The 24,383-nt window shown below is 44.3% G+C and overlaps 1 protein-coding gene across 1 annotated transcript in view; it reads right to left on the bottom strand.

The window, feature by feature from the left end:
• Nucleotides 1-1,046: 1,046 nt before the first annotated feature.
• Sspn (sarcospan) overlaps nucleotides 1,047-24,383 on the bottom strand; it is a 36,132-nt gene continuing 12,795 nt past the window's right edge. Inside the window, exons 2-3 of the mRNA XM_059256996.1 lie at nucleotides 7,714-7,800; nucleotides 1,047-1,483 (exon numbers count right to left, since the gene is read on the bottom strand). Of these exons, the coding sequence (XP_059112979.1) occupies nucleotides 1,118-1,483; nucleotides 7,714-7,800 (453 nt within the window). The 3' untranslated portion in view covers nucleotides 1,047-1,117. The remainder of the gene's footprint in view (nucleotides 1,484-7,713; nucleotides 7,801-24,383) is intronic.

Raw genomic sequence — 24,383 nt, 5'->3', positions numbered from 1 at the left:
TAAACCTGAGTGTTAGTGTTTTACATATTCTTTTTTGTAGTGGTTGGCTTCCAGGAGAGTGGATCTTCAGACATCTTCCCTTGTGGCTATAATTTTTCTCAACACCAACAGCACTGCCTAAGGACAGCCAGAGCTCATTAAACAGCATAATTATAATGAACAATTAGCTGGAAATTAGTCTTAATGATTTGTTTTAGATGATAGACTAGAGGCATAATGTAATTATTTTTAAACTTTCTACATCGTTAAGAATGCAACAGCACTACCATTCAATTATGTGAAGCGGACAATCATGGAGGCTGCAGATGATCACAGAGGGAGGCTGCAGTCCACTCATGGAGTGGAGTTAAGGCAGCCAGAAGGCTGCACCCCACCCAGGTGTTTATAATTACTCGGCCTTCCTGTTCTACTAGTTTTTTTTAAGCTACTTCATGCCTTAAAGACATCTCTACTGTGATAAATTAAAGCATTCAACACAGAGATTTATCTTTCCCAGACTCTACCATTCTCCTCCAAGACACCAGGGTGGATAATGGCAGGTGGTAGAAGGAACTAGAAGAATCTGGAGGCTAGGAAGTGGCCTTAGATGCCAGTTCACACCATCATACTGGATGGACAGGAAAGGAGGTTGTGTAAGTCATGGATGAAAGAGTGTTAGGAGTAAGCACCAGAAAGCAATTGATCTAGGTCATTCATTCCTCGTCTGTTATTCCTTTTCCATTTAGAGTTTGTGAAATCAATTTGAATCTTATGTCTCATAAAAACTTTAAAAGTTTTTGTTTTGTTAAATTATGTACATGTGTGTGCATATGTGTGGGCACCCAATGCCCCTGGAGCTGGGGGTACAGGTAGTTGTGAGTCACCCAACTTGGGTTCTGGAACTGAACTTGAACTCGGTCCTCTGCAAGAGGGCTTGTGAGCCATCTCTCCATCCCTGACCTCCCAAGAATTTTTTAAAATGCACAATAGATATCTACAAAAAGTTCTTTTGTTTTCTGAAAAATCTAAAAATATTCATTTAGAGAATGAATAAGCATTTATTTGCCTTTAAAAAAATTGTGCTCTTCACCTTGGCTAACCAGGGTTCTGTTCCTGCCTCCACGCCTGAGTCAAGCTGTTAGGTCTTTTGTTGTTGTCCATCAGAAGTCATCAGGGAGCGTAGCCCAATACCCACATAAAAGACCTGGTACCTGTGTTTCCACATCACAAAGCAAGCCAGCAAGCACACAAGGCCACAGACCAGGTTTAGAACCATCTGAATAATTAAGAACAATTTGAAAGTGCCAGTGACGCTGGTACAGTCAGCCACATCCCGGTAAACAAAGGTCCTGCTGAGAGGCTCCGAGGAAGGCAGTTTGCACAGGCAAGAATCGAGGGAGGTCTCACAGGTAAACTGTGCAAGCAGGGAACAGTGGTGGGCGGCAAATGCCACGGCCAGTGTGCAGACCATCAGGCCCAGGGCACTCAGCAGGAAGTAGAGCACCTGCAACAGAGAAGAAAAGCCTTCTGTTACAGAGAAGATGGGCTGACCACAAAGCAGGCTAGTGAACGGTTTTACTGAGTTCTCTCAAACCGTAATACCAAGACATGGATATACTTCATGCTGATTAGTTAGATGGCTGATGGATTTTTGCAACGGGGTCTCATGTCCCCCAGGCTGAGGACGGTCTTTAATTCCCAGTCCTCCTCCCTCCTGTGCTCAAGTGCCAGCATCATAGGCGTGTGCGACCGTGGCCAGCTTTAGAGTTATGTATGCCATTTGTCATGCAGTCCTTGGCTTTTTCCATGACCTGCAATGACCTGTTGGCTTGACTGTGGGATGTTTATGTCTAGATTTAGCAGGAAACGTAAATGAATCCCGAACAAGCCCTCTCTCCCAGATGACACACGGCACTTATTTTTTAAATTGAAAATTGCCAGTCATAGGATGGAAACGAGATTGGAAAGCAAAGGCCAGGTTTCTGTAATACGAGCACCGTGTTGGTCAAAATTATTACAGATTGATCAACTAGTGATAAAGGTTAATGGAAAACAGAATGCACTTGATACTGTAGTTATCATACTACAGCCATGATTGTCAAGACCCCCGAGCAAGAGGCCTCTGGGTAGAAAAATAAAATGATGGCTATGGAAGGCAGGTGACTTAGCCTACATGGTAGCTCTGGGATTGGTCGTGCTGGTTAAAGTCCTAGCTCTGTTGGGAAGGAATTGTGGACTCTCCATAAACGTCTCTGGTTTACTTTACTTACTTCTGGAACATTGTGTCCAAAAGTCGTGGGTTCTCACCAACAAAGCCACAATAAAATTCCCTGTGCAGCACAAGAGATGCTCTTGGGACTAGAGTCACACACCAGACACAGCTCTCTTTGTGGTCTCCCTGTGTGGGGTCCAGATAAAACCGGACTTTGGGACTAGTGCCTACAGTTTGTAGGACAAGATTTATGCTGCCACATAGACAAAAGCTGCTCCTTACCGAGAGCAGTTCTGATGTGTGGCTGAGGCCAGCCTTGAACTCCTGATCCTCCTGCCTCCTCCCATCAAGGGCTGGGATTTCAGGCAGGTATCATCATGCCTGATAAAACATCTTGTATCTTAGAAACATAACAGGAATAATTTGTACTTGACATGTTTAGTGTTCCTTGGAGGGGGAAATCAGGGAAGTGCAAAGTGGCATCATTATAAAATTAGAAAGGATTTATTTAATTTGTGATATTAAAAGGACTGCTTCGGTCCTGTCCCCAGAACATTCAGTGAAAATATTTTATGTAGACTTGGCGTGTTTAGACTTCAAAATATGGATTTATTGTGTAAGGCTAATGGCATAGAATATTGAAAATATTATGGATTATTCTGAAATCTTTGGGCTTGGTGATTGAATTTAAATTCCTGGTATAGGGAGCCAGTTTATGCTGGCCACGTGTGACTGCTAGCAGGAGGAACCCCAGTTAAAATGGTCATTTCCCTTTGGGTAGCCATCCACTTAGTAGAACAGCTCCAAATTGACATTCTGCCACACCATTTTATTTTTTAGTTTTGGCCACCAGCAGACAGATCCGGCAGTTGCTCTTCTGTCTACTGCATACCCTGCCTTGTGCACACATTCACAATCACACCCAGATGCACACACATGTCCTTAAATGGTAGCTATTTCTAACACTTACTATGGGAAAGTCCAATTGTTGACAATAAGAAGTTTGTATATTTTAAAGAAAATAGGGCTGGCAAGATGGCTTAGCGGGTGAAGGCTCCTGCCACCAAGCCTGACGACCTGAGTTCAATACCTAGAACCCACGTGGTAGAGGGGGAGAGCAACGCCCTGCAAGATGCACCCTGGCCTGTACACATACATCATAGCACATACACACACAGAGAAAATAAATAAATAAATAAAATAGAATTTAGAAAATTTTTAAATGATACATTTTAGCTCAGATATTTATTCCCAAGCACACAACAGTGAAGGACGTGAGCTGGCAGGCCAGACCTCCTAATTAAGGCTTTGCTCTGGAATGCTACCTGGGGATCATCTGTTGGACATATTAACCGTTATCTCTTTACCTGCATATCTGTCTGGAGTGATACTTCTAACCTGACTTCATAGTATCACCCTAAGGATCAAGAGCAGATATCTCCCAAGGGCACAGGAGTTAAACCAGCAGAGACGGAATGCTGCCGTTTCCAGGAACCTCCCAGGACCAGCTCTACTATCTGTCTTGTTTTCTGCTGCGTGGGAGGAACAAAGTGGACTTGGCTTGTAGAAGGATGTAAACATTGACACAAACACAGAGGTTGCTTAATTGTAATCTAGCTCCTTTAATATGCAGAATCCAGCAGCTCAAGGACAGGGGAAGAGAAGCCACATCCCTTAGCAAAGTGACATGGGCACACATCAGAGTCAGGAAAGCCTCTTGTCTGAGGTCACAGATACTCAAGCCTGCTGGTGACATCTGCAAGGCCCCTTCCTGACAGCCACAGGCTCTTGCATTAAAACCCACAATTTAAAACCAGGCACCCTGTTTTGCCCACATGACAGAAATAAACTGTCAATGAAGGCAGGTGTGTGGAATGACCTTGGATATGACAGCAGCCTGTGTGGGTGTCCCAGCAGAATGTCCCTGGAGTCCAGCTCTGTAATCCTCAGGCTTGCTCCTGACCTGCTGTCTCTGGAACCTGCTGAGACTTTCCCAGTTGGCAGCTCTGGGAGGAGGGGAGTTCTGGTTAGATTTAATGTCTCCCCCTTGGCCAGAACAGTAAGGCCTTTCTGCTGCTGGGGAAGTGTTGCCATTGAGCAGCCTGAGGAACGGCCAGCAAAGTGTCTGCAGACACATGACCTTCAAATGCAGGAGAGCACTCAGAAAAGGGGGTACACCCAGAGGGAGGTGGGAGGGTCCACACCCAGCGACCTGCCAGGCCCAGAGGCAGAGAGTCCAGGGGAAAAGCAGGGAAGTGCTAGTGGTCTCCAGGTCTAAGAGCAGGGGAGTGTGAGTATGTATGTGAGTGTGTGCTTGTGTGTGTTTGTGTGTGAATATTTGTGTGTTTTTGTGTATGTGTGTATGTTTGTGTGTGAGTTTGTGTATGTGTGTGTGGTTTTGTGTGTTTGTATATGTGTGTGTGCTTGTGTGTGTTGTGTGTATGTGTGTTTATTTTGTGTGTGAGTATGAGTATGTGTATGTGTTTGTGTGTGTGTGTTTGTATATTGTGAGTGTGTGTGAGTGTTTGTGTGTGAGTGTCTTAGGGTTTTTTATTGCTGTGAAGAGACACCATGACCACAGCAACTCTTATAAATAAAAACATTTAATTGAGGTGCTTCCTTACAGTTTCAGAGGTCATCATGGCAGGGAGCATTGCAACATGCAGGCAGATGTAGTGCTGGAGCTGAGAGTCCTACATCCTGACTCAGAGGCAACAGGAAGTCAACTCACTACCACACTGAATGAAGCTTGAGAAAAAAGACCTCAAAGCCCACCCCCACAGTGACATACTTCCTTCAACAAGGTCACACCTCCTCATAATGCCACTCCCTTTGGAGGCCATTTTCTTTCAGACCACCACAATGTGTGTGTGTGTGTGTGTGTGTGTGTGTGTGTGTGTGTGTGTGTGCAGATGTGTGAGTTTGTGTATGTGAGTGTGTGTTTGTACAAGAAGACTCCATCACCATAGCATGGTGGCTTGTCCTATCTATCTAGGTACCCAATAAGAGAAAATAAACTAAAAAGCTTAGCCAGGGGAAAGAGGGCTAAAATGCAGCCATGTGGTGACAAGCCCCTCCTGAAGGCCCATTTCATCCCCTAAACCACTATAGAAAGCACAGCATGAGCTGTGCCCTGTTGGAGCCTGGACAAAGCTCTTTCTGGAACAAAGATGCCACAAAGAGATTGCTGGCAGCAGCCTGGCTGAAGGTCCCCTTCGGGGAGGAGGAAGGACCGCCTGTCTGTCAGTCAGTGTCTGTCTTGCTGAAGAAAGGAAAGAGCTAAGGAGACTTTCCCAGGGCGGGTCTGCAGCCTGCCGACACCAACAGCTACCCTTCTTCTTCTTCTTCTTCTTCTTCTTCTTCTTCTTCTTCTTCTTCTTCTTCTTCTTCTTCTTCTTTCTCCTCCTCCTCCTCCTCCTCCTCCTCCTCCTCCTCCTCCTCCTCCTCCTTCTTCTTCTTCCCCATCCCTGTTTTTCTTTTTCTTCTGTTGTTTTTTTAAGGGACAGATGTTGAGACGCCTGACAGGGGACTCTGCTGTGGGATGTATGGCAAATGTGTTGCTAATTAATCAATAAAACACTGATTGGCCGTTGGCTAGGCAGGAAGTATAGGCGGGGCAAGGAGAAGAATAAAGCTGGGAAGTGGAAGGCTGAGTCAGAGAGACACTGCCAGCTGCCACGATGAGAAACAGCTTGTGAAGATGCCGGTAAGCCACGAGTCACGTGGCAAGGTATAGATTTATAGAAGTGGATTAATTTAAGCTATAAGAACAGTTAGCAAGAAGCCTGCCACGGCCATACAGTTTGAAAGCAATATAAGTCTCTGTGTTTAGTTGGTCGGGTCTGAGAGGCTGTGGGACTGGCAGGTGATAGAGATTTGTCCTGACTGTGGGCCAGGCAGGAAAACTCTAGCTACAGGACTCACTAAAAGGGAGGCTTCATCTCCACTTTTTCAGGAATCAGGAAGGGAGTGAGGAACTTGAGGTGCTCTCCACGCCTGGATACAACCCACATCAGAGTACTCCTACCTGCTGGATGAATCTCCTGAAACTTAGCAAGCTATTTCTTACTAGGTTTTTGGCTTTCTTGATCTTTTCCTTTCTTTCCTTCTTCATATCATCATGCCTTGTTATTTGATCAGATCATCAAAAACAAGAGCCTGAACTGGTGTCTGCTCCCTCTTGCCTTCTTCTAAAAGCAACAATAACAAAAACAAAAAACAAAAAACCCTCATATCAAGAAGGTACATTTCAGGGCTGGAAACATGATTTAGGGATGAAGAACACTTGCTATTCTTACAGAGGACCCAGGTTCAGTTTCCAACACCCACATGGTGGCTCACAACTGTCCTTCAAAGGGTGAGCACACTGCTTTTTATACCACCATCTTTGAGTATATGACATTCTCCTCTTCTTCTTCCTCCTCCTCCTCCTCCTCCTCCTTCTCCTCCTCCTCCTCCTCCTCCTTCTCCTCCTCCTCCTTTTGAGACAGAATTCCATGTAGCTCAGCTGGTCTCCAACTCAGTACATGGCTGAGGCTGGCCTTGAACTTTTGAACTTCTGATCCCCCTGTTTCTGCTTAATGAGTGGTAAGATTACAGTCAGTCATGTGCCACCATGCTCCGTTTATTTGGTGCTGGGAGTCCATGCTGGGCAAGCACTGAATCAACCGAGCTACATCCCCACATTTTAAACACATCCTATTTTTTATCTTTGTGGTTTTTAAATGACATTGTTGACTTACTCTTGGGCTTCATGCTTCCTGATTGTAGCAAAGAACATGCCTAGAATAAAAGTCAGCTACGGATGGGTAAGAGAAACATACAGAACACTCTTCATCCTTGGCTGTGGCACTGAGTGAAATCCACCAGCCAAGCTGCTCAGTTTGTTTTATGTTCCTCGCCTCTGAGGGAAGTATTTAAGTCTCTGTTTAAGTGTTTAAGTTAAGTATAATCTGGAGATTATATTTGTGGAGCGAGGTGCTGTGTACTTAAACAGACTGCAACCAAACGCACTGTCCACAACAGACAAAAAGTTCATAGTAACGAAAGACAGAATTGCCAAGCCCCGCGTAGCCTAGCCATTGCCCACAGACTATTGGCAGGGCCCACCGGATTTGGCCAATGTTCCTTTTCTGTCTTGGTGCTCCCACCTACAAGGGGAAACACTCAGATTGTTTCATTATTGAAATATTCCAAATAACCACAAGACACGGAAGTGGGCACCCAGAGAGACACCTTTCCCTGGCCAAGTGTTTCCTTGAACTGATGACTGTTCAATATTCCTTTTCGGGACATTATAGGTCCCACTTCATGTGCTCTAGGAACAATCTAACTCATGGAAATTAATTAAAAGGACCAGCATTACCTCTGTGTCTGGACCAATATCCTCCTAAAACATGTTTGGACTGCCTGAAAACGAGGTTTCTAAACTCGTCAGACATGGAACACTTGAAAAGCCCTCTTCTTTTTGTCCTCACGTTTCTTCCTATGTAATGATTCTGAAAAAAGGAGAAACAACTTACTTTCATCGAGAACTGGACACATGTCCTCTCATCAACTTGATATGAGACACAAAGCATGAACAGTCCAAGGTAGGCCACCACGCAGACCTGCAGCAGGGACAAAGGACATCATTGGGGCACACGTGTCAGGACTCCGGAAACACTCAGCTCTGTGTCCTTCCCGGGATCATCTATTTTGTCAATCCCTTTGGTTCATTTTATTCATGTCAAACAGGTTTTTCTCAACTTGTGAAAATCAATTTTAAAGATGTATTTTTGCTAATTTTTATTGAGTATGTGTTTGTGTATCTATGTGTGGGTATGTGAACATGAACGCAGTGTCCTCAGAGGCCAGAAGAGGGTGTCAGATCCCTAGGCAGCTGTAAGCCATCTGACTTGGCGCAGGGAACTGAACTAAGGTGGGTAGGTTCTCTTCGTGAGCAGGCTGCACTTTGAACCATGGAACCATCTATCCAGTCCAGTGGAACATGGTTGTAAAACAGCAAAGACATTGTTTTAACTTAGCCAGTATTTACTAAGTTCCTCTGTGTTCCAGGTACTACAGAAGATGGTTCAGAGTGTACACAATGATAAATTAAATTTAATCTATTTGATTAGTATATGTCCAGTAGAGTCCAAATGAACTCACACACTACGCTAAAGCAGGACATTTTCTGCTACATGCCATTCAGAGAACTATAAAAGCTTAAAGAAATGGAATCTAATAGGAAAATACAGAAGGCTTTGCTTAAAACTTAGGCTTGAAAAGGAATAATAGTAGTGACAGCCTGCTGGAGCTTGTCTAAGGACTTTCTTCATGTCATCATCACAGAACCCTATAAAAGGGGTGTTGGGGTGATGGAGAGGAAGCCAGAGGCCCACACTGCAGGCCTGCAGCACACAGCAGTCAGCCTGGCCGAAAGCAGATGCAGGAGCCACAGCCCAGCAATGGGACAATGTAGAGCAGGCCAGCAGAACAGACAGACCCACAGCGGAATTGTAACAAAATGTAGAGTAGAAAAGGCAGGGGGAAGACAGAGCAGAGGGGTGACAAGGTGGTGGCTTGGCTCTCCAGCAGGGGGTGACATGGCTTTAGACACACTTCAGGAAAATAAACAGAGATGTCCGGTGATGTGGCAAGGATTCTGAGACGCTATTTCAGAAATCTGAACAAGATTAGTCTATTGGGAAGCTAGGTGTGGTGGCCTCATGCCTGTAATCTCAGCACGCTGGAGGCTGAGGCAGGAGGACCACCGTGAGCTCCGGGTGACATTTCTAGAGAGGCACATCATTGGAATCATGAGCATGTTGGTCTGAAGAGTTGTGAATGGAAAACAAAGCAAGACTCAGGGAGGTGGTTCTACAGCACAGGATGGGCAGGTGTGGGCGGGGAGACAAGAGGCTGGGCAGTTCAGGGTTCTAAGTCGGGGAGCAAGTCCTTTGTGAAAGGAAAGCACTTTCAAATTTGTTATGTTATCAGCATGTATTAAAAATACACAACAGATCTCATCATGACATTTTCATACACATGCATAATATATCTTAATCACATCATCCACTTCCTTCACTGCCCCCTCCCATTTCAATGACCCCCCTTTCTCTTTCCACTCAGCACCCTCTGCCATTTTCATGTCTTTAAATACATTTTTAAAGGTTCCAGTGCGGCACAAGTTTGGCGAGGCTGTCAGGGTTCACTACCTCTCCTCACACAGAGGATCTGCAGGACTGGAGCAAAGGAACAAAGGCCTTGGTTTGTTTTTTCTTATTTCCCTTTTCATTCACAGCAAGCCAGACAGAATGTTCCAAACTCGCTCCTGTCACATCCTGAAGCACATGCCTGGGCTTTCTCCTCAGCTTCTGTCAGCAGGATCAAGATTTCTCCCACATAATGTCTTGGTCCCTGGAGGCTGCTGGGCTGAAATCTCAATTGCCAAGCTCTCCATCCTTCTCATGATGAGACATGTACATTCTAATGATCAAGATCAACTGACCAGGATCTTAAGAACAATCACAGTTCCTCCACAATACAGAGCCCCGTTAGCAGCCACTCTTGGGTCACCTTCACTAGGCCTGACCTCCAGCAGGACACTGCGTAGCATTGCAATGCCCAGGCACTTGTCCATCTACTGAACTTCATGGCTTACACAGTCTGTACTGTTCCATGACTCTGGGAACTGACAGACGAAAACCACAGTCTCACTCCGAGGCTGACCCAGCCTGACAGAGGGAAGTGGCAGTATAATGGAGGTGTGCACAGCATATAAGCTGCAGGAATGCACAGATGCTGTAATTGACCTGATGGAGGCTTGGGGAAGCTCTCTGGAGGAAGATGGATGAGAATATGTTTGTCGTGTACCTATATGAAGCAGTTAAAATGTATGAAATACTGGCCCAACTAGAGAGTCTTGTGAAAATAGATAACTGTCCAAGTTACCCACTTTGGACAGAAAGTACCTCAAATATACTTCTTTTAACTTTGACACTGTGTCATATTGTTATAGGGCTTGTGCTGTGGGATGTTCTGTATGGCAAGTGTGTTGCTGATTAGTCAATAAATAAAACACTGATTGACCATTGGCTAGGCAGGAAGTGTAGGCGGGACAAGAAGGAGAATAAAGCTGGAAAGTGGAAGGCTGAGTCAGAGAAACACTGTCAGCCACCATGATGACAAACAGCATGTGAAGATGCCGGTAAGCCATGAGCCATGTGGCAAGGTATAGATTAATGGAAATGAATTAATTTAAGCAATAAGAACAGTTAGCAAGAAGCCTGCCACGGCCATACAGTTTGTAACCAATGTAAGTCTCTGTGTTTACTTGGTCGGGTCTGAGTGGCTGTGGGACTGGCAGGTGAGAGAGATTTGTCCTGACCGTGGGCCAGGCAGGAAAACTCTAGCTACAGGCTTGTGCTAGCTCAACACATGTTAATAAGTTAGCATGTATAAGCTGAGGGTGGGGTCTTCTTACCCATAGCTTCACATGAATTACCATTTTTTCTTTTTATTAGTAGTATGTACAAGGATGTTACAGAAAAATCATATTCATCGAACACTTCAAGCTGAAGGCTTTACAGCCATAGGGAAAGTTCTCATGCCAGACTGAAGAACCTACTTCCTGGGCTGGCAGGATATGGACATGCCCAGAAGACATGGTATTCTAGTTGCAGGCAGGGAAGGGGAGGGCATGCTAATGTACGATCCCCCTGCAATCTGGGCCAGGGGAGACATGGGGCTCTGAACATTAGTGCCAAGAAGCAACAGGGCCAGGGTCACTGAAGGCTTGGGGACACCGGTTCACCACAGGTGGGTAACTGTATTGATAAGAAAATGTTAAAGTATTCTTTTGAATGGAAAGGAACAAAAGACAAAAATCATTTTAACCTATTTTTTGTTAGACATACGTGTCTACAAGCTCTTTGCTTCTAAACCCCACAATCTATAGAAAGACAGTTCTGTCTGTACAGGGGAAAGTCCACCTCTCGTGAGCTGTAGAGCTAAGCAGGGCTGGAATGTTCTCTGAATGTCGAGTCTGTTTCCAGACAGAGGGGTCCCAGGGCTTGCCACACACTGGCTTTGCTTATTTGACCTAATTGACTGCAGATACATCCCTTAAAGAATTATGAGTACAAGGCAAGGAGATGCATAGATACAAATTATCTTTTCATTTTGCCATGGCAAGAAAGTAGCACCCAGAATATTCTGCAAAAAAATGAGAATTATTATCATTTACCTCTCCCTCGGTGTATATTTATATTCTGGCCTTGTGATATTCTCACTGCCTTCAATTTATTTGTTTTCTTCTTTCAACATTGTTGTCAGAGTTGATAGACAGGGTTGTTGGGGAATAAAAACATCTGCCGAACACCTTCCATTATTTCTCTGCCCTTCTCAGCCCCATTGATCAATTTTAAATGTGAAACGTGACTCTATTTCTGTAAGTATTGGATGCAAAGTGCTTTCATCCAATAAGTATTGTAACAAGAGGAACTTAACCTCTCCCTATGGTCATGAAGTCAATGGACCACTCAGGAAAGTAGATTGCATCTCACTGGTTTTTCTGAAGGGAATCTCTATAGAAGTCACCTACATTATGTAAGGAAAATAGTAAACTATTAGGAGTCATTTTCAACAAATGATAAATGTATTGTAGTCTCTGTGTGGAGTTGTCTTACTCAAGAGAGCTGTTAACACATAATGTGCCAGGAAAAAAAATAAGAAGAAAAACAAAAGAGCTATTAGAGGTTGCTTATTGGATCAAGATTTCAAGACCGACAGGCATCCATAAGCATGGCTGAAGAATTTTTTTTAACTCTATATTGCTCATTCCTTATTAAACAAGGCCAAGAAGCCTGGTTCAGAATCACCTGAAGATCTTGGTCCATCCCATCCTCACAATTTCTTATTCAGCAGGTCTAGGGTTGAGACCCAGAATCTGTATCCTTAACAAATTCCAATACTGCTGCTGCTGGTCCTGGGGCCACACCCTGAGAAGCACGGGTCTAGGTGTGAACAGTCCCCTGAGTGCCTGTGTGGAGTCTATCAGAATGGCAGAGCACTGTATAGAGTGAGTTCTCATGAACAGTGAAAACAGTATGTATTATCCAGGACCACTTACAGTGTGTTCAGCCCTGTGTAGAATGTAGCAGGCTTTCTTGGACTGCCAGTCCCCCAAATCATGACACAGAGACTTGTTATTTATGAATGCAAGCCTTACCTTATGCTTGTCCCACTAGCTCTCACAACTTATGTTACCCTGTTTCTCTTTATCTACATTTTGCCTCAGGGCTTTTACCTTTCTTTCATTCTGTATGTCCTACTCCGTGTCTGTCTGTCTGGTGGCTGCCTGGCTGGCTGGTTAGCCCTGGGCATCTTCCTCTCTTTCTCCCTCGTTCTCTCTCTCTTTTCTTTTTGAGCCTAAATTCCGCCCCTTATTACTTATTCTATCTGCTCGCCAGCCCAGCCTATCCCTCCTCTGCCAAGCTATTGGCTGTTTAGCTTTTCATTAGGCCAATCAGGTGCCTTAGGCAGGCAAAGCAACACATCTTTACATCATTAAACAAATGCAGCATAAACCAATGTATCACACCTTTACATAGTTAAAGTAATGTTCCACAACAGTAGAATGCTTTACATTTATTTCTTCCCCTCATCTTCTGAGACTTCATAATGTAAAAGGTTAGGTGTATGTTCATTGCAAGATGAATTTTTAATATTCATAATGTATACACAATAAAAGTGTTGATACCATGAGACAAGCTAGTGCTCATAATGTAAGAACTCTTAAAATTGGTGACAAAAATCCTGATATACTGGATGGGTATCACCCACATCAACCCAAAGCAAAACGATCTTTTCAAAAACTGGACCACATCTTCAGGGGCACGACAGTTAATGTTCAACCATGGCTCAGAGCTGTTTGCCATATCTAGTCATTCCCATGGAGTAAATTCTACCAGGGCAGATTTCAAAGTACCAAGGAGATGTGTGCCATCAGCTTTCATGAGATGTACAGACTTCCTTCCCACACTCCATCCCACCACATCTTCTGCCTCTGCTTTGATGGAAGCATCTGCTCACCCAGTGAGGTTGGTTTATTTCTGTTTGGCAAATTAAGCTTTACTAACTGCTTAGAATCCCTGCAATAAGCACAGAGACTCAGTACAAAGGGACACAGGAGAGAGCCAAAGAGAAATCCCACTGCACACTCTAGTCCACCTGTATCTATGAGAGACATAGTCTAAGGACTCCATCAGATGCTCAAGACTCTCAAGGTAGTATCTCTCTCTCTCTCTCTCTCTCTCTCTCTCTCTCTCTCTCTCTCTCTCTTTCTCTCTGTCTCTGTCTATGGAAAATATATCAAAGCATGGCATCAGATTAATCACAAAATACACTTATAACAATATGCTATAATAAAGTTATCAGCATCAATACTCTAGTATGCCAAGACCATTAGTAAATAAAATGGAATTATTTGGCCGGGCGGTGGTGGCGCACGCCTTTAATCCCAGCACTCGGGAGGCAGAGCCAGGCGGATCTATGTGAGTTCGAGGCCAGCCTGGGCTACCAAGTGAGTTCCAGGTAAGGTGCAAAGCTACACAGAGAAACCCTGTCTCGAAAAACCAAAAAAAAAAAAAAAAGGAATTATTTGAATATAAGCACTATACTTAGAATGACAGTTGATTTGGTAGTCTGTATATCAGCTAACTGGGTAATAGGTGGGTAGTGTATACAGCATGGAAACACTGAACAAAGGGATGAGTCCTACCCTGCGAAATAAGCAGGCAATGCTATGTCCCCTTCCAATTGTCATCAAGTCCTTCATCCATTTCACAGTGTCATCATCATTGAGACAGCTATATCTCTTTTTGTTGTGTGCTGTTTGTTAAAGATATAGCTTTTGGGGTTAATCAAATAGAATTTAAGCACAATGGAATGGTGAAAGATATCCTCAGCATTTGTTATCATATTAACACTTTTCATTACAGATCTAGGCAAAAGCAAAATAATCAGACACAGAAATGTGTCCTTCTAAATTAGATTACACACACACACACACACACACACACACACACACACACACACATTAAAAAAAAGAAAAAAGAACATTCAAAACCACAAAACACTAAGTCACAGTTTCTTTAACAAATGAAAACAAGCCAGGCAGTGGTGGTGCACGCCTTTAATCCCAGCACTCAAGAGGCAGAGCTAGGCAGATCTGGTCTACAGAGTGAGATCCAGGACAGGTACCAAAACTACACAGAGAAACCCTGCCTTGAAAAAAAACAAAAAAAAAAAAAAAAGAAAGAAAATGAACAAATGAAAACAAATTGCTTGGTTCAGTTGAAAATCAAGTATGAAACTGTACATGTTATTAGAGCTGCACAGTGGGAAAAATGTGGGTTTTATAGCTTGAATTGATTCCTTTTTTTTTTTTTTGGTTTTTTTATAAGCGCCAGATCTCATTACAGATGGTTGAGAGCCACCATGTGGTTGCTGGAGTTGAACTGTTGAACTCAGGACCTCTGGAAGAACAGTCAGTGCTCTTAACCACTGAGCAATATCTCTAGCCCCGGCTTTTTTTTGTTTTTTGATTCAGGGTTTCTCTGTGTAGTTTTGGTGCCTGTCCTGGAGCTCACTTTGTAGACCAGGCCTCAAATTCACAGAGTTCTACCTGGCTCTGCCTCCTGAATGCTGGGATTAAAGGCGTGTGCCACCACCGCCCGGCTTGATTCCATTTCTTTACTTATGAAGTGTCTTAGATAAAAGTCTTTCTCCCTCTGATCCTCGACCTGCGACAGAATCTCATGAGATCCAGGCTGGCTTGGAAGTCACTCTGTAGCTGGGACTAGCCTTGAATTCGGACCTTCCTGTCTCTACCTCCTGAGTACCGGGGCTGTAGACATGCACCACCATGCCTGGCTTTAACTGATTCTCTGTGTTCTCAGTTCCCCCATCTGCAAAAAGAAGCAATAATGCTTTGTTGTTATAGTTAATTTGACGACTGATAGAAATGTAAAGAAAGTAGCTGGGATAATCCTTCCAACAGCCAGAGGACACCACTGATTGTGGATATATTGTTAGCTAGTGATTACTAATGCATAGTTATTGTGGCTGTCAGCGACCAAGGTTAAAATCTGTCAAAAGGTCTTGAATGTACTGTCAACTTAGCCAGGCTCACAGCTGAGACTATAGGTCACACTTGCTGCATCTTCTAATCAGTATTTGTGTAAGTGGTCACTGGGCATGCTCTTGATATTTATGTACGAAAAGCCTGTATCTAGATGATTTGGCATCATGCTAACAGTGAGCAATTTTCCATGCTCAGTACCTCAGTAAGTGAGTCATGCCACTTCCTTTGTTGGTTTTGTTGTTATTGTTGCCTTTAAGACAGTTTCACATAATCCAGGCTGGCCTCGAACACACTATGCCACTGAATATATGACCTTGAACTCCTGGCCCTCCTGACTCGGCTTCCTAAGTGGTGGGTTCACCAGTGTGTGCCACACCTGGCTTCTATTTCACACTCACAAGTGTCCTAGGAAGTCACTGTTACTAGTTCTGTTTTATAGACAAGGAACAGGAAACTCAGTGACAGGCTTGATGATACTGTGGCAGAGTAGAACATCAGAGTTAACAGTGTACTTGTCAGAGCGCACTGCCCTGTCTCCTCACCACTGCAGGGCACGGTGGTGTCTCCCTGGAGGAATCCTGGCAGGAAGTGGCAGAGATCTGTGGAGGCTGCGGGCTCATGCTCCTGCCCTGAATGGCTGAGTCATGGCTGAGGCACTAAGGGTTCAACTCAGTCAGGGACACTCGCTTATCTAGTACTCAGTGGAGAAAGTAATACTGGCTAATTTATAAGTTGTTTTAAAGACTTTGAAGTAATGTGCCTGGAACAGCAGCAGGTATTATTTTATTTTCCATCTCACATGAGCTCAATCTCTGCCAGTAACTTACTCTGAAATCTGAGCTGAAAATGAATAATATATGTAAATGAAAGCACCCTGTCACATCTTAGACATAATCTCACTCTGCTCTTTTAACAAATATTCATTGTACTCTACCATGTACCACAGACTCTCGGAGGCTTGCAGACCTTACAGTGAGGAGTCAAGACCCAAATCCCTGCCTCGATGGCCTTGAGCAGAGCAGTGTCCTTGAACAAATAAGCAAGGGGGCTGTAATGCAGCAGTGGCCAGGAGCCACAGACACCTCAGCGCTCTTCTCTAGCAGGGCAAAGTGATGCAAAAAGGGCCATACATTCTTAAGTGATAGTTTTGCCTGAAGAACAAGAACTGATAATTCTCAACAATTCCAATATGCAAGCTTGCACATGCACATTTGAGAGCTCAAGTGCACACACAGGCACACATGAGCACATGCACATGCACACACACACACACACACACACACACACACACACACACACACACAGTGAATTTGCAGTTGCTTCTCATGTGAATCTTGCTAGCTCCCTTTCTTCAACAGCACAGACCCACTGCACATTTCCCAAGACTGAGGCTATGTATGTGACATGCATGGACCCAGGGAACAGAAATGTAACTGTCCACCCGGCGGTGGTGGGGCACGCCTTTAATCCCAGCACTTGGAAGGCAGAGGCAGGCAGATCTCTGTGAGTTTGAGGCCAGCCTGGGCTACAGAGTGAGTTCCAGGAAAAGGCGCAAAGCTACACAGAGAAACCCTGCCTCGAAAAGCCAAAAAACAAAAAGGTAAAACCAAAAAAAGGGAAAAAAAAAGAAAGAAAGAAAAAGAAACGTAACTGTCCACAGTTTCATTGTGAGATGGACCACACAGCTTACAATGGAAACCTAGCACAGGATCTGGTAGTTCCAGCACGCCTAGGACCTCAGAGATGTCTGCTTCCCACACTGCTGAAGGAGTTAATGCAACAGCATATGGAAAGGGCTTAGTCTAACACCTCACAAGGCAGCTGATAAACACCATCAAATGGGTAAAAGAATCCATTCATGTAGCGGCCTGGCCTGCAAAGGCCACTTGTCAGGCACCCCCTGGGTAATGCTGGCATGAACAGTTAGCAAATATCTGGGTGATAGAAACCTCTTTTTCTGCTTCGGTCTGTTTCTGCTGTAGGCCAATTTATTACCAAATGCCCCAGAGATGCCACTCTCAGTGACCACAGTGTGCTCTGTATGTTTCTGATCACCCTGTCCTGTGATAATATATAGAAGCGAGCATTTATAAATGCTGGGGGCAGGGGGGGGGGGAAGAAACTGTTCATTGAAAAAATAGTTTCTGGCCATAACAGATCCAAAATTAGTATTATTTTTTAAAACCACAATTGTTGCAGCTGAATCTAGTGCACAAGACATCAGCTGAGTACAGGAGTGACAGGAACAAACAGAAAGACCAAGAACCAGGCTGGGGACCGGGCTGAACCAAACAGGAAGGATGGGGCGCAGTAGTCTCCTGCACTACACTTTCGGCTTTAACTGTAATCTTTAAAAATAAATCTTGGTTTCATAAATCAGACTCAGAATAGTGGCTTCTTTTCTACTACACACAAAGGTATGTAAGTGAATGAATTATATACCTAGGAACTATTGCCACGGGGCATCTCATTTACCTGTGACATGGCAAGAAGGTGGTCAGTGCCTTGTCACTTACCTTCAGGAACTACAGTCCTAGAGGACCATCCTCTTTACTCCTTATTTTTACTTATTTTTAAAAATCTTTCACTGGAGCAGAGATTGTTAACAGAAAAGTCTAGCAGAGAAATCACTTTGTCTGCCCATGAAGATGTGGTCTGAGTTTTGACTTACAATCTAGGCTTTGTATTTCCACATCTTCCAGGGAAGTTGGGGAAATCTTTAATATTTAATTTGTAAAGATGACAATGTTTCTTGAAGCACAGGCTGGCAGGGAGCTCACTATGCAGTGGGGGATGGCCTCGAACTCCTGTCCCTCTTGCTTCTGTTTCCTGAGTACTGGGACCATAGGTACGTACTACCACACCCACATATTTCATTACTTTTAAAAGAAGTAAATATTAGAGATATAGGTCAAAATTTCTCTGTTAGAAGGGAAGTGTAAATAATAAATAATTCTGTTGCATAAAGTGTGCCTTCTCGGGGTTTCAAGAGAAATGAGATCCATTAAGCTTTTTCTCCCATTTTTTTCTTAATTCTTGTCCTTTTGCCTGAAAAATTTCTCTGTGGCAAGCACCTGTCTGAACTACAATAACTGTATACACTTTTCATATGTAAGTGTGTAAAGACATTGAAATTAAACCATTAATAGTATGGCAATTACCTTAAAATACAAAAGCCAACCTAGCCCAGTCCACAGGTGTGTTATATACATCTTTTTACAAAATAAATTGTGAAACAAAATTTCTGAGATTCTTTTTTAAAACCCAGTGATTCTAAAGGCAAGTATTGCTCACAGCACTGGCAGCAGCAACCTGCTCTGCTGTGGCCAAAGCCCTGATTGGTAGGATGAGTACAGGGCCTCAGGAGAACTTCTAAAACCAGTGATGTCCCTGCCACAGTTCAATACCTTCTGTCCAGCTCAAAGTGATGGGCTCCATCATGATTTGACACTTCCAACAAAGACAACTATTTTCTCTTTAGTGTTTTCCACCAGTGAGGCTTTGGAACTTGCCCTGCTGTGTTTAGCCAGATCTCCTTTGCAAGCACCCGAGTGCAAAGGAAGAGGGTACTCCTCAGATCACCGCCTGCTTCCTAGCACACAGCACTGTGCCGCACCAACTTGCTGCCTTGTACCACGTACACATGATTCCCACAGAACTGATGTTGAACGTGCAAACAGAGGCTGAATCGGGGGGCGTGAACTCCCTGAACCCCATGGATTATGCACATTTTCCTTGATGCTTCTGCCAAAGCAAGATTTCTGCTGGAAAACTGGGAAGATGCATGGGAAGCATGCCAGCACTCAGAAGCCCCGACTCAGATGTTCCAAAGCCTCGTTTGAAAACCATTTTAAGCGAGTCATGACTGTAAGCCACCGGGCTCTCTGCCTGGGTGTTTCACCCACTCTTGGAAACCCACATCTAACCCAGTGTCTTCTCTATGGCGTCTTTTCACAATGTAGCACAGATCTGTGCATTTGGGTGAAGGTTAATTCTTTACAGGAACTGCTGAGATATTTCACAGTTACGTCCTCAAAAGACTGAATAAAGACAGACAACAGAATCGTGAAGCAACAAAGTAGGTGATAGATGAAATCTAAGCTAAATACCAACAGGACAGAAACTGGGTCTTGGACTGAAAATGTCCTTTACTTTCCTCACCTGCCTGGGGTACCGCCACTCCTCTGTCTAAAGTTCAGCATTATTCTTTAAGTCATGTTCAAGTATGTCCCTACTCAAAAAAAGCGACCTGACCTTGTATATATTAGCTCATTTACTTACAAAAATGCAGTACATAAAAAAGTATTATATTCCTTTATAGAAAATTGTGACTCCAGAAGGTTAAGAGAATTGTAAGTTGATCCAAAAAAGATTTTTAAAGCATCAAGAAGTTTTATTTTGTATAATATCAAGGACTAAATTACATGAAAACTTCTTATAAAACATTTTAAAATACTTGACTAAATGTAGCAAGTATCTTTTATATTAACTAGAAAGAAAATAAAAGGAGTTGATGGGGGCAAAGATCCTAAAGAGACAGAGCACAGTGCGGGAGGCTGTGGCCATTTGTGGGTAAGAGGAGATCGGGTTTAATAGTTACACAGGCCCACGACAGGTTGAACATCTCTATAGGCATCAGCATGGAACCAAGGAACCAAGTCTGTGCCTTTAGCATGGATACACCCTGACAAGTGTAGAAAGCCACCAACCTCCAGACCTGGACGGCTTCAGAACTGTGTCTTGTCCAATGGGGCATGGGTTGGGGTGAGGTCTTTTAAATTATCTGCATGATTCTGGAACCTAATAAGATGGACATAAAAATGACCTTGATTAACAATTGGTTATTTCAATAAATAAATAATGGGGGTGTGGGAAATTAAAGGCAAATCTTTTAGTAAAGGAAATATAAAAATCATAATAACTAATTACAACTAGATCTTGATTTTTAACAAACTATGAAGAAATATTTATAAATTAATTATGGCTGTTTGAACACTGATTTGTTTCTAGTAAGAAATTAATTTATGTGTGATACTAGAATTTGATTATCTTATAAACTTCATGATTTGACTTAACTAGCAAAATACTAATGGATAAAATGACCTCAAGACTGGGGTTTACTTGAAAATAACTACAAGTGGTTATACAATGAATTATGAGAATATACAGAACAAAGCTGGGTGATGGAAACATAAAGTGTCTAATCTGTAAGTAAAGTGTCTAACCTGTAAGCATGAGGACCTGAGTTCAATTCCTCCCAAACCCACAAGAAAAGAGCCAGATGTGGTGGTGCATAGTTGTCATCTCGGCAAGGGGGTGCGGAGATGGGTGAATCCCTGGGGCTTGTTGGTAGGCCAGCCTAGAATTTGGTGAGCTCCAAGCCAACGAGACCTTATCTTGAAGAAGAAGGAGGAAGAGGAGCAGGAGGAGGAGGAAGAGGGAGAGGAATGGGGTTGGGGGAGGTAAGGGGAGGGGAAAGAAGGACAGAGAGAAATGACTGCAGAGGTCTGACGTCCCCAGGCTCAGACATGAGAACAGCACACTTGACAGAAGGTTACTCACTGTACAACACAGGACGTGCAGAGAATCAGTATGAACCAGCTTGTTTGATCCTTAAAACATTATCAAGTGGCTTCTCAAACCACCAGTGTTTTAAAATTATAAGCTGGCCATAAGGGAACATTAAGCAATTAATGTTAGTATAAGCTTATGTTTGAGAATCCTTCTGTCCTTTTCAACACGAGGAGGTCAATGTCCCCGAGCGGCCCGTAGTCTGTCCTATGTGCCTCTCCACAACGCGGCTAGCCAGACACAGGGCTCTTTGTGAGGCGTGTGTGAGGACAGGGAGAAGGGGAGTGAGGCTTTGGGGAGGTCTCGATGTGGAAAAACCTGTGACGTACCGGATTTGATGACTGAATGAGAATTATTGATTGAGGGTTGCAGGACACAATCTCTTTGGTCACCCATGTTCATTTTTAAAATCATAGTTGGTCTTAGAATCCTGAACAAAGACCAAAAGCCTTCAATAAACATCCAATAAACTACCTTTTCAGGATTGTTTGGACCCTCTGTTTCAGAATCAGGCTGGAGAAGAGCCAGCATGGGAACAGGGCATGGCTCACCTGAGAAGGGGCTTCTGAGGATAATGTCAGAACTCAGCCTTTCATGCAGAGTAAAGCTTTCCTTTGTTCTCCTGAATTGTTTACCTTGACACCTTTCTTGTCCTTTTCATGGCCTTGGGTGCCCTTCCCAAGGTAACATGGATCTCACTCTTCCCCTAAGAGTAGGGCGGTCCTGCCTTTGCCTTTCTCTCTTCAGATTCTCCTGGGACCACAGACACCTCAGCTTTCACAGCTTTCCCTACACAGCTGAACAGGAGATAAGGTACAGCCCGGGCATAGTGGTCTGACCAGGTCCCCCTTCTGACGCTGTAGAAAAGCTAGGGTGTCATTCTCCACAGTGATCGGTAACACGGCCTCCGGAGTGGCTAACACATCAGCAAATCCCCCTTTTTTTTCCTTGTCTCCTGCTCCCTCCACTCAGGAGAAGGGGCCTTGATAACTGCTTATCATAAAGAGGTTTGTAAGGGCAATGTGACAACGACTGCTGAATCAAACATCTTCAAGACCGCATCGGAGTGAGAGGCCACTGAGAGGACCCATGCAGGGCTCTCGAAGCCTCTCTGGGGAGGACAGTCCCAGCCAGGGGGCAGCTGCTCACTTCTACACTGACAGACACCAGAGCCCTTCTTCACAGGAGCCCAGCAGAGAAGCAGTCACCGCTGGCCTTTTGCCGCCCTCCAGAAGGGGCAGCACGGGAGCACTGCTGTCGGTTGTGAGGCAGGGGCTGTGGTTGTGAAGACGTTAGACGGGCAAACATCAAGACTACGGTCAAAAATCAAAGGGGCAGGCTGGGAGGTGGCTCAGTGAGCAGGGCACTTGCCATGCAAGCCTGAAACCCACATGACAAAGCTCAGCAAGGGCATGTGTCCCTAATCCCCCAACTAGGAAGTTCGGGAAAGACCGGTCCCTCTGCTTCTCTGGCCAGCCAGTCTAACCTATTTGGTGAGCTCCAGCTTCCGTAAAAGACCCTGTCACACATGTGCACACACATTTTTATGCACACACATACACACCCAGACCAGAGGAGGCATAGGGAGGTTCTTGAACCTCCTGTTAGCAACGGGTTTTGGAATGAAGCTGGGGCTGACTGCCCTGAATGGCTTTATGTGTGGGTCTGCAAGCTGCCTTCCCAGCTTTCCCTGTGGGGTGGCTCAGACCTGTGCGGCGCTTGGCAAAGGAAAAGCAAAGCCTGGTAGGGATTTTCATGACTGACAAACAGAATCCCATGAGGTGTTCTTGAACTATCTAAGTGGGGGCGCTACTCAGGAGGTATACCTGGATGGGAGGCTGTGACGTGAGGAGGTCCAGCATGGAGACACACTTGGAGATTTGTGACACATTCTAATTAATCAAAATATTAATGGATTTTTCATTACCAACATCAAAAACTGCAAACAATGGCTGCAAATTATAAAGACAAGCTCAGGGGTAGCTTCTCTTGAGTTCTAGAACACCAAAGATCTTAGTTTATTTTTCTTTGCTGTGATAAAATACTCCAACCACAGCAACTTAAGAGACAGGGTTTATTTTGACCTGTAGTTCCAGATTACAGTCTGTTATGACAGAGGAGTCATAGCACTAGGAGCTTGAGAGGGCTTGGCTACATGGCATCTGTAGCCAAGAAGCAGAGAGAGACAAATACCAGGATGGACTCAGCTAGCTTTCTCCATGTCCTAAAGCTCAGGATCCCTGCTAGGGAATGGTGCCGGCCACAGTGGGCTCTTCTTCCCACTCAACTAAGGCAAGTAGGATGAGCCCCCACCCAGGCACACATGGAGGCCCATCCCCAGATCCTGTCAAGTTGACAACTAACACCCAACATTACAGCAAACATGAATCAGTCTCCCTCATGGGAGAGCAGGCTCCTGAAGTTGCTCACTGTGAACATCTTCCCACAACAACACTGACCTAGCCAAGAGGGAAGTTAGTGACACTTTAGCATCAAGGTACTCCCTAGAGCAGGGAAGGGAGGCAGGAATTGACCAAAGCCCCCACCCCACACATGTGCTTGTAAGAGTTAATGACATTCTTCAGTCACTCTTACAACCACTTTTACTAACTGGGTATGTTTGATTTGTAAAGTAACAGAAACTTGTCAAGAGAAGCGATCAGTAATTGCAGGGAAAGCAACCTCTCCCCAAATCTACAAACCACCATGTTACCAGACCAGCATAGGCCCCATTCTAAGCACTTATCCTTATGCCCACAGGAGCTCCCACCTCCTACCAAAGCTTCATGCAACATACAGATCATTTCAGAAAACCACAACTCATCAAGACACAAAGAACAACTGACCCTGGGATGCTCAGACCCAGGGGATAAATCTACAACACAGTCCCCACACCCAAGGCTCAGGGAACATTATGAAAGAACTGTAAGAGGCAGAGGACTAGGAAGTCTGTTGTGATCTATTGTAACTCCTACAAGTGACAAGAAAATGTCACCCATGATACTTCAACAACATGGCTTCCCAAACAAGACTTGAACAAGGACAACACCAATAGATATGCTGTATTTATATATTTATGTACATTATGGTGGTTTGAAAGAAAATGGCCCCCAAAGGGAGTGGCACTATTAGGAGGTGTGGCCTTGTTGGAGGAAGTGTGTCACTGTGGAGGTGGGCTTTAAGGTCTCCTGCTCAAGCTTCCCTCAGTGTGACAGTCAGTCAACTTCCCGTTACCTGAAGATGTAGGACTCTCAGCTCCAGCACCACATCTGCCTGCATGCTGCCATGCTCCCTGCCACGATGATAATGGACTGAACCTCTGAAACTGTAAGCGAGCCCCCTCAATTAAATGTTTTGATTTATAAGAGCTGCCATGGTCATGGTGTCTCTTCACAGCAATAAAAATCCAAACTAAGGCAGAAGTTGGTACCAGGGACTATATTGCTGTGATAGGCCTGACCATGCTTTTGTTTGAAGAAATGTGGACCTTGG

Source organism: Peromyscus eremicus, chromosome 3, assembly GCF_949786415.1.
Source record: "Peromyscus eremicus chromosome 3, PerEre_H2_v1, whole genome shotgun sequence".
NCBI lineage: Eukaryota > Metazoa > Chordata > Mammalia > Rodentia > Cricetidae > Peromyscus > Peromyscus eremicus.
The sequence above is the reverse complement of the archived record's forward strand: the minus strand, read 5'-3'. Positions and strand labels throughout refer to the sequence as shown.